This window comes from Carassius auratus, unplaced genomic scaffold (assembly GCF_003368295.1).
Source record: "Carassius auratus strain Wakin unplaced genomic scaffold, ASM336829v1 scaf_tig00025322, whole genome shotgun sequence".
Classification (NCBI taxonomy): domain Eukaryota; kingdom Metazoa; phylum Chordata; class Actinopteri; order Cypriniformes; family Cyprinidae; genus Carassius; species Carassius auratus.
The window spans coordinates 24,131-35,779 of record NW_020525408.1 but is presented as its reverse complement, the minus strand read 5'-3'; the positions used below and the strand labels follow the sequence as shown (position 1 = coordinate 35,779).

Sequence of the window (11,649 nt, the reverse complement as noted above, 5' to 3'; positions counted from 1 at the left end):
TGACAGTGTTTGGCATCAGAGGGAAACAGTTCTCAGACTTTCCAATCTGTTCCAGATTATTCAGGGTTGATCGTATACAACAGGAACGGATGACAGGGCAACTGGACCAGGTTTATCCAATGTCTATAAATTATCTGTAAAATGTATTTTTACAGTGAATTTTGAGTCACGAATCAAACTGTCTGGGCCAACTGTAAAAAAAACTATTCATAAATTATACTTTAGTGCATAAAAACCATATTTCTAGGTTATGAAACAAAACCTAAAAACTTCTTTTAAGCATCTTCTTTAGCAATAATTGTCAAAAAGAGCTTCTGATTGGCCAATGATTGGTGCATCCAGTCTGTGATTCGCCAGCACTCACAGTCCCTTGTTGAAGTAGACATAACTGACACGGTCCCCAAACTGAGAAATGATGGACTCCCTGAGCTCAGGTTCCAGTTTGGATACAGCCATAGAACTGCAAATCAAAGTGCAAAATGATTAGTTTGGTATGGCTCAGAGAAAAAAAGGGATCATGAAAACATCTGAATGAAGCATTTTAAAGAGAGATAATGGAAGCAGCAGCTGCAAAAAGTTGCATGAATAAGATAAATGTCCTAATCGAAATATATTTTTTCAAGTCACTACTGGTTATTAAAGCGTTAGTTTTAGTAGGGTGAGTAAAACACAGGCTAATTTTCATTTTTGGGTGAACTAACTCTTTAAAACTGTAGATGTTTAGGTTTCTTTAGTAAAACAAATTTTTGCTCTGCATCAATTGCTCAACCGCTGATAAAAATGTCACAATAATACCAGTTTGAAGGTAAACATTTCTTAATGATGGATTTGGTTTTTACAAACATGCGGATTTCACTTCCCAAGATTTTAACTGATGAGTTGTGTGATTATTGTGATGTTTTTATCAGCTGTTTGAACTCTCATTCTGACGGCACCCATTTACTGCAGATGATCCCATTGGTGAATAAGTGATGTAATGCTACATTTCAACAAAGAAACCAACTTATCTACATCTTGAATGGCCTGAGGTGAGTACATTTTCTGAAAATGTTCATTTTTGAGTGAACTATTCCTTTGAAGAGATACTATCCCTTTAAAAAAATCTTGAATGGCATATGCAATATATGCAATCTTTACCATCTCTGAGGAAACAGTGAACATGCAGCAGGCACCATGAAGATCAGACTGTGAAACAGCAGAAGGGCATGTTATTATTTTCTTCTACTGAAACAAGATCTCATATATTTGGCATATCAATCCTTGCTATTTTCATAATAAGAAATGTGATTACTTACAAATACGCCAACCATCATGACTGCAGTGGCCCATGAAGAAATGTGATTTTCTGCAACAGATTGGAAGAAACAAATAAATGCAAATATGTTAATATAAAATCATACACATTACACATACAGCAAGGGGCTTATACTGTAGCCTTTATAGTAGACAAAGAAATCCCAATGTAATTTAATGAACAATAAAAAAATAAGATAAAAAAATTGTAATTAAAAACATTATGCTACACAAAGCACGTTAAACATTTAGCTAAAATTTCATTCAAATAGTTAAAACCATTTGAAACCTGTACGCATTGATGATAACTGACTGTCATATGAGAATGACTCAACAGATGTCAGCTTTGAGGTCTGAGAGAGATGTGAATTTATATCAGAAACACCTGCAGATCATAAACTGGCTATTTTATCACTTCTCCTTTCCATTGCGTGCTCCTTGGATGCAAAACAACATCATACTCACCTGCATGAATCTGTGTTTTTCAAAGCCTCTGCATAATAATGGGAGTATGACTGGAAATAACAAAGAAAGCAGACCAGGATTCCAGCATTGACTGGTGGTGAAGTGAGGGCTGTTTTATTTTAGCACTGAGATCTGATAACTCCAGCCAAACTCTTTGGCACTTACTCATGCCTGGCGCTGCCATTGGTAACGCGAGAGATGACCACCTGTGTGATGCCCTTGACAGCTGCTTTCTATGACAAACCCAGACAGTATAACTTTAGAACATGTTTATCATTAAACTGATTATTTTAAGCACTAAACGCATTCAGATCTACTGTATTTAAACTAAAGGTTTTGCTCACAAGTTTACATACTCAGGTATATATGAAATGTAAATTACAATAAATTGGTTAAATCAATAATAGATATCTTAGATACAATAGAAGATATACAAGGATGATGTAAAAATTAACAGTACGTAGGTGTTTAATTTCTGTTATTAATTTGTCATGTGAAATATAAGCAGTTTCTTCAGGGCAGTACTAAACAAAGAATAAAATGTTGTATGAAATCATTTTCTAAACTGATACACATTTTACAGATTCTGCAAGGAGAAGAGCTGTAACCAGTTTGATCAGGTGAGATAAATGCTCTTCACCCTTGAGTGGCCCAGAAGATTTCCATCTTCATCTGTCACAGCAATGCCATTCAAAATCTCCCTGTATAAGAAAGAATAAACCTGAATATAATAATATCTAGACATGTGAAACCTATTGAGAAAGACATGCTAAAATAAAAGATGGTAGGAAACATAAGAGGTCTCACTGTTGTCTCATCATTGGAATATTCACACAGTTAGCCGCGGCCACAGCAGCGAACGGCACCCAGCGTGCCACCAGTGGAGGAGCTTTCTGAGGAGACAATAGTTAAAGATGCTAAATAACACATGGATGATGTATAACCACAGCAGATATGACTGGCAAACTGAACTGATGACGGCAGAACAGAGAGAATTTTCATTAAAGAGATTTATCTACTGTATTAAGATCTGTTTTTACTACTTACTAAATATATTAATATAATTTATTTAATGTTTATTATATATAATTAGTTTTGTATGTTTTTATTATTAGTACTATGTGCTGTACTGCATGTGTATGTATATAGATGTGTGTGATAAACATTTATTATTAGATATTCTATATAATTATATATAATTTGTAATTTAATGTATTTTATAATATAATTTCAATATTATAATATTTGTGGCTGTAGTTTCAAAACAGTACAGCATTTTAAAATGTATCCTGAAATACCACTGTAATTACATTACTATACAGAGTTGGGTAAGTTACTCTAAAAAAGTAATTAATTACTAGTTACTAATTACATTTTCAACAGTGTAATTAGATTACTAAACAAATTTCTCTCTCCAAAAAGTTTTTAATTACTTATTACTAATTACTTTCTAAATCCTATATCAACCTCGTCAAGTTAATGATACAGAGACAGACATGAAACGATTCTTTTAATTCTTTCAAATAAATAACAGACAACTACAAAAATTATTCTGGTCACACTTTATATTACAGTCCAATTCATCTTTATTACCTGTGATATTTGCCTCAATATATTCCAATTACTGCTTATTAATACTTAGTAAAGTAATTGTTAAATTTAAGTATTGGGTAGGATTAAGGATTTAGAATAAGCTCTAAAATTTTATATTGTAATGAGCTGCATATCACAGACCCTGTCTGTAGACATAGAGTATCCCCTTAATTATTTATATGGGGCTGAGTGATACCTTTGTGTAGAGGTTCAGCCCGACCGCAGTGGCCAGCGCTGTGCTTGTTGCAGTCACATAAGCTACTCCAATCTGCCTGAGCAAAGAAGATACACACAACACAACAAAACACCATATCTGACTGTTACAGGAGCTTATCTGTTATTTCAAGCTCCTTCCCAGGCATCTGTTAATAAATCGCTAGGTATCACGGGACAGTCACATTTTAAGAGATATACTCTCTGACAACCTACAAGATCTTGCAAGTGAGTAAAGTTCAAAGAATGAGGTCAAAGGAACTTACTTTGGTGTGATGGGGGAGGCAGCATTGCGATTGGTGTAGTTGACCAAAGCATTGAAAGACTGGTTAACCCACTGCCAGAACACTACAGCAGGAACTGTCCTACAAAAAAAAAACTTAATTGTTAAAATATATAGTACATATTGCTATAAAAATTATGGTTGCACTTTATTTTACAGTATGTGTACTAACATGTACTTATAGTGTACTTACAGTGTATTTATCTAAGAAAGTTCTGGTAATACAAGGTAACTACATGGGGTAGGGTTAGGTTTAGGGGTAGGTTCAGGGTTAGTACCTAGTTATTACATAGTTATTGTAATTACTAGAATAAGTACATAGTATGTACATGAGGAACAGGACTGTAAAATAAAGTGCTACCAAAATTATATATTAGAAATATATTACAAAACATATTATAAATGATTATAAATATATATATATATTAGAAATAATAAAATTTGTATTTCCAGCACTGACCTGTAAAACTGAAGCATGAACCCCGTGATGGCCATACCCCCAGGCACCTGAAATGACATTCTCCCTATCAGGTTCATCCTGTCACCTGTGTCAGGATGAAATGCAGAGTCATACAGCTTCTTGGCATAGTGTAGCTGCTCCTCTGTAGTGCCAGGAGGAACAGAGCCAGCTCTGGGGGGGTGACAGAAAGTAAGAAACATCAAGATGAGAGATAGATCACCTCATCAAATCAATCCATTTCTCACCTGCAGCTCTCCACTAAAGCTTTGGCTTCATCTAGTCTGGAGTCAGGCAGCAGAACAGTGCGACAGTCAGTGATGTTGAAAAAGTGTTTGAGACGGCCCATGAACGTGGATTGATCCCAGCGTGGGGCGTCGATATCAAAGCCCTTCAGAGTTTCCATGGTTCTCTCTACTTCCAAAGAGCCCTTAATGAACAACAACAGAAACAAACAAGAAATATTTGATAGTTTCAAACAAGAAACGCATTGATAATTTCCAGTTCCAGTCTACAGAGAATAGATTATGCTAAGACACAGAACAAAACAAATGTGCATTTCGGATGAAAATCATATTCTGATGAGACAAAAGTAACTGAATGTTTGGCACAAACTAAATGCAACTTTAGATACACAAATGGTGAATTTTTGTTATTTAATGTGTCGGTCAAACAGATGCTTAAATTTAAAATGTGCTTTTCATTTGCTCTCTTCATTAGTGTCTTTTTACTACTAACTGGTTTTTCATTTAACAAAGCAGCACATTTCTAAATGCTATGATATGAAAGTCAAAACCAAGGCTCTTGCTGTGAGGCCAGCTATGCAAACAGATGTTTGGATATCAGGACAAAAAAAAAAAACAGACCAGAGCCTTGACCAATAATCTCGACTAGGAAAAGTGAGAAATGGACTGTGAGTCTGAGCAACTTTATAACCAACTTAGTTCAGTCTTAGTTAAACATCAACAAAGTTTCCACAAATCCTTAACAATAATTTCTCTCAAACAAAATGACTTAAAATGTAGAGGATACTATAACTATCAGTAACATTGCATCATCAAGTGTACTTTACAGTCTGCATGTTACTTTTTAAAGCAATGTTTTACAAAAAATGTGTTGTTGTTTTTTTATAAAAATGGAAGAAATGCATATAAAACCAGGTGCAAAGCAGGTGAAGGTGGACCAGATTTGACATTTGTAATGTCACTATTTACTGCAGGGAATTGAATGCACAAGTGCAAAAAATGCAATACACAAAACAAGCAAGGAAATAATGACTTTCAATGGGTCCCAACTTGTCAAGACCATTTTGTTAACTTGTTTCCTTACCGATTTAACATGACTTACTGAAAGTTTAACAAAAAATGGTTAAAACATATACTGTGAATAAAATAAAATATCATGAAACTAATAGAAATATGCATAGATAACAATAGCAACTAGATTAGTGTGTTACTAAGAAGTTTAAGGAAACAGACCTCGACATGTAATTTCTTAAGTGGCTTAACAAAGTATCCTTTCGCTTTTAAAACATCAAGATTTCTTAAACATTAAGCATGAAATTACATTATACAAAGTAGCAGCTAATTGAGAGCTGTATCATTAAGACTGCAAGTTGTGCAGCAGCTTGCATCAGTTCATGTTCACTGTACACAAGCACCCGGATGAACGCTGTCAAAATAAATCAGACAGAACCACAAATATCAAATGTGTCGCATGAAAATACCTTTATAAAGTAACGTGACACTCCTGTTTATATCTCGTGGCGCTGCAGTAGTAGTATTAAAAATGAAGTGGGTTAATAAGCAATGTGATGTGGGCTTGCAACTGTAGACGAGCACGTGGCATTTCACCTTCCAATCCCTGAAGAGAAGAATCTCCTCCCCTTTCACTGTTCAGACTCGTTTCGGCAAATCGGTTCTCTCGAACAGTTCAAGTAGTCGATTCATAAAACAGCTGATTCAGCTTTTGTTGTGTGGAATCCGTGCGGAATGCATGACCACATGACGTAAAAAATTTTTTTCAATAAAACATAATTGAAAAATCCCAGTTCAGTGTGTTCCAGCCGATTCAGTTAATAAAATAAAAAGGCATTTAAAAGCAAAGTTCACTCCAGTATGTTGTCGGAAAGGGACGATTCTAGGTTCAATGAGTCATTAGTTGAATTCGGAAACATATTACCCTTTTTCTTTTTTTTTTTTACTAATAAATTTTTTTTCCAACCAATTCGTTCTGATACATTTACATTTAATGTATTATAACATTATACACAAAATTAAAGAATATTTATGAAATGCTTTTACTACACATCCTGATCTGTGAAGATATGTGTGCACAGAAACATAAACAAACGTTATCTGTTGAGGATAAAATCACCTCAGCAGCTTATTAACATCATTGAAATTGGTAGACTTAGTACAATTAATTTCAAAATTAATGCATTTGTTTATGCCAAAAGGCATTAATCATTAAAGCCATCATAGTTTAAATCGGTTGGCAGAGCTAAATGTTTTCTGTGTACTACGTCACACGTATTTTTTGCGTACTACGACATCATCTCTTCCCCTTAGTAACCCTCAGCGGCGTCTCAGGAGCTCAGGAGGCAGAATCACAAGATGGTGAGTTAAAGCGCTTACAATAAACAAATTCTTACCTGTGGACGCTTTTTGTTTGAGATTCAACATTCTCATCTCCGTCACATTGTAGTACGGAGTCATGGTAGCTGTGACGTCTTGAGGACAATTGTGGATTCGTTGTAAGAAGTTGTATTAAAGAGGAGCAGCGGTTCTCGGTCGTGGATGAGATTAACGTTAGCTTGCAGGACTGTTAGGTGTCACGACTGTTCGAGAATCGAGAATCTTAAGTCTCTTTTATGACTGTTTTATAGGGTAAAAACAGTATAAAGATCTGTTTTCTTTAATTACATGTCTCTTGAACATTTATTGCTCCTCTTTGAAACCTGTTTGTTTGTTGATGCTCGTGCTTATGACGTCATGCTGAATGCATTGCATGAACTGAGAGCATTGTATAATCTGCGCTTTTTTCTTGGTTTTCAGGGTTTGTTATCAATTTTACGGAAACTTAAAAGTACCCCTGACCAGGAGGTGCGGATATTGCTTCTGGGGTTGGACAACGGTGGCAAGACCACCTTACTGAAACAGCTGGCATCTGAAGACATCACTCATATAACTCCAACACAGGTGAAATAATTACTTCGAGTATATAGGAATTAGGAAAACAACAAATCCCAGACATTTTAGGCGATTTAGATGTCTTGGCCAGGACATATCTTTGGAAAAAGAGGTGTAGGGTCACCCTGTGGTTACAGAAAGCCAATTAGAGTTAATGCATGTGCAAAGTCATTTACTGGATCAGCTACATTTTATTACCAAAGCAGTTTTAATAATAACTATTTTTCTTTCTCTTTAGGGTTTCAATATAAAGAGCGTCCAGTCGCAAGGATTCAAGTTAAACGTGTGGGATATCGGTGGTCAGCGGAAGATTAGACCTTACTGGAGGAACTACTTTGAGAACACAGATGTACTGGTAAGAACATTTGTCCGATTACAAGTCATACCCCCAATCCACTTTGATTCCAAACACGTTGTTAATTGGACACTCTTTTTGATTTCAGATTTACGTTATTGATAGTGCAGACCGCAAAAGATTTGAGGAAACCGGACAGGTCGCTATTCTTCTTTCACTATTCCAAGCAATTTATGCTTTCAGTGTTAAAATAAAGTGAATTGATCTGCATGCAGGAGCTAGCTGAGTTACTGGATGAAGAAAAGCTCAGCGGTGTCCCGGTTCTCGTGTTCGCAAATAAGCAGGACCTGCTCACGGCAGCCCCTGCGTCCGAGATAGCAGAGGGTTTGAATTTGCACACTATCAGAGACAGAGTGTGGCAGATCCAGTCCTGTTCTGCCCTCACAGGAGAAGGAGTACAGGTTGGTTTGGAATACATTTTGTTGTTTGTAAAATTGACTACAAATAGTATTTTGACTTTCTGACTCAAATGTTGTTTCAGGATGGCATGAACTGGGTCTGCAAGAGTGTGAACGCTAAAAGGAAATAGAGCTGTTTTCCAAGCAGGAGGGAATATAACCATGAGTCCATAAGAAACCATAAGAAATGAAGGCATCACTTCAGAGCTATTTAAATTCACTTTTGCCTCCTGCTTTTGTCCAGTATCCATCCAATGAGCTCAAATTAATAGTATCCTTTCATTAGTGTTTTAAACTCCAAATTAAGAATGTACAGCCATGTGATATCAAATTTGACTTGTTTTCTTTGGTGCATTTCAAGTCTTAATTCATTCTGCCTTCATTTCTTGAGATGAATGACTGTTTTTATATTGGATCTTATTGTTATTCAGAGGATTTTGTGACTGAGACATTTACAAAGTGACAGCCTTCATCATTCAGTTCAGCCGTTGTCCTTCCACACTGGCATTATTCACTGATATAACACTCTTGTTACTCTATTGAAGATCATATTTTTGTAATTTGTCCTGAGAGTAACAGAGATAAGAATTACCGTACCCAAATGCAACATACAACAGACATCAGTATATACAAAATAAAAGGGGACCATCAATAGGATATTTTTGATAATTAAATGTAAATAATTTTCCAAATATCAAATTATTTTCTGCATATATAAACTGACAAATTGTACAAATCCAGCATTTAAGGATTTCTTAGAGCTCTATAATGTAAGTGGCCTGTACATTGACAAGAGGATGTCCATCGTCATCACATCAAGATTATTTCTGTAGCGTCTGTGAATGTTGTGATGTGTGTGAAATCACTGAAGTATCCTGAGTAAAATATTGAAAACGTGCAAGTCTGATGATTTATTGGTTGAGAAGTAACCATACATTTATGTTTCTTTGTTTGAGTTGAAATGGAGTCATTGCACCAATGCTGATACATTTGGATATCTGTTACACACACACACACACACTCTCACATCATATGGTGTCGACAGAGGCACAGTGACTTGCCAAGACACACTTTACATACACCTACACTTAGTGATATTGCTTGTTATCCAATGCCATTCTGAGACCACATGGTATATTTTGTATGCCATTATTTTAACAGTAAAGAGTCAAAGACACATTTTTAATAAAAACAGATTTATCCTTCAGAGTACATAAGTGTTATGTAGGTGGCACTATTGTCCATGTTTACCATTCTTGCATTATTTAGTTTCCTAGTTCCTGATATTCTAATAATTCATTGCTCTTCTAAGGGTGAACACACACACACACACTACCAGTCAAAAGTTTTTTTCAACAGTAAACTTTAAAACAGTAAACACAAATGTTTTTTAAAGAAGCTCTTCTGCTCTCTAAATCTGATTATTTAAATACAGTAAAAACATTCATCTTTGATGAATAGAAAGTTCAGAAGAAACAGCATTTATCTTGAATAAAAATATTTTTTAACATTATATATGCCTTTAACGTCACGGTCAATTAAAAGCATTCTCGCTAAATATAAGTGTAAATAATTTATATAAATTACCCCCCCCCCTCCAAAAAATAAAAATTATACTGACTCCAAGCTTTTGAATGGTATAGAGTATAATGGGGTTTTTTTTTGTCTGATAAATGCTAAACACTGGATCTATCTATTCATAAAATAATCTTTAAAAATATATATATTTTAAACTTTTAAATATTGATGATAATAATAATAATAAATGTTTCTAACAGCAAATCAGCATATAAGAATGATTTATGAAAGATGACAATAAAGACTAGAAATGATGCTGAAAATTTAAAATTTATTTGATCACAGAAATAAATTACATTATATATATTTCACAATATTACTGCGTTTGCTGTATTTTGGATCAAATAAATGAAGGCCTGGTGAGCAGAAGAGTATTCTTTAAAACATTTTACTGTTCAAAAACTTTTGACTTGTAGTGTGTATATATATATATATATATATATATATATATACACACACACACAGAGTTCAGATGCAAAAACCTCTAAGTGCCATTCTTCATATATATACTAATTCAAAAGTATACTATCAAGTATGCATTATATTGTTCAGGAGTGGCAGTAAAGACAATGTTCATAATGTTGCAAAATATTTCTATTTCAATTTCAATTTCTTTTAAAAAAATATTTCCCTCAAAAAATCCTGAAGAAATATATAATTCACCATTAACCGTACGAAATGTGTGTGAGCTCCAAATCAGGATTATAAGAATGATTTCTGAAAGATCATGAGACACTGAAGACTGGGGTTATGATGCTGGAAATCCAGCTTTGTTTGTCATAAATAAATGGTGTTTTTTAATCTAAAAATGCACAAAGTTTTCTCTTTATAGGTTTGGTGTAGGACAATAGAAAATACAGTTTGTAAAGTATAAAAACAATTACACCTATGTAGTGTCCCCGTAAACCACCAATACCAACATGTGTGTGTGTGTGTGTGTGTGTGTGTACTCCAGGGAACACATATTCACTGTTAACTACTAAACTGCTAATTTGCTGTTTCTTAATGTTTAGTAAGGTGTTAAATTTAGGTAAGCTAATACTGTAGGGTTAATGGATCTAGAACATGGCCATGCAGAAAAAAAGCAAGATATGTTTAAGTACTTATAAACAGCCAATATGCTAGTAATATGCATGCTACACTCTATTTTTCCTGTTATTATTCAATGTAATGGTAATTGTGTTTGCTCCCACAGACACAAATGTATTTTTTAATTAAAAACTTCGAACTAACCATGATTACGAAGCTGCCCACAATCAGTAGATTTTCTTTTGCATTTACATTTTAATGGCCCAAAAGCAAGCCTTAATCTTAATTGAATCGATTCTAGTTAATTAAATCAAAATGAGTTGGTCTGAGTGCGTTTGATCTTTAATGAGCAAAACAAGCTCCGTCCTTTAAAAAGAAGAATCTCATTTTGTCTCTAATGTTTGTGTAAAGCAGCCAATGACAAGCAGAAATATTTGTAGCAGCACCCTTGCCCCCCCTCCTTCTCCTTTGCTCAATTCTGTGCGTATTTCTTCAGTAAGAGCCATGAGTGACGACCATGCTAGCTGAATAGCTAACAGCCTGTGTGCCTGAATAAGAACACACCATACCACTCCCTCCGGTTCCTGCACTCGGCATCCTTGAGTGACATTCGCAAGCTGACACGTGCGCCCACAGTGAAACGGGCAGGCTCTATTAAGCCTGAATAAATCCTCCACCAGCCAGCTCTTTGAGACAGGCAATTAGATAGGCCTCTATACCTCCTTCTGCATCCTAGTGTGAAGGACCCAGCACTCATCCAGCATTCTTATCCACAGGCTTTTCCTTCCATCTGG

The 11,649-nt window shown here is 35.1% G+C and overlaps 1 protein-coding gene and 1 pseudogene across 1 annotated transcript; one reads left to right on the top strand and one right to left on the bottom strand.

Moving 5' to 3' along the window:
• Nucleotides 1–6: 6 nt before the first annotated feature.
• On the bottom strand, nucleotides 7–6,187 carry LOC113078328 (sideroflexin-2-like; annotated as a pseudogene).
• A 623-nt stretch (nucleotides 6,188–6,810) lies between these two features.
• Nucleotides 6,811–9,149, top strand: LOC113078327 (ADP-ribosylation factor-like protein 3). The gene is made up of 6 exons (XM_026250651.1): nucleotides 6,811–6,922; nucleotides 7,361–7,504; nucleotides 7,734–7,850; nucleotides 7,939–7,989; nucleotides 8,066–8,251; nucleotides 8,332–9,149. The coding sequence occupies exons 1-6, from the start codon at nucleotides 6,920–6,922 to the stop codon at nucleotides 8,377–8,379; spliced, it is 549 nt and encodes a 182-aa protein (XP_026106436.1). The 5' UTR covers nucleotides 6,811–6,919; the 3' UTR covers nucleotides 8,380–9,149.
• The last annotated feature ends 2,500 nt before the right edge of the window (nucleotides 9,150–11,649 follow it).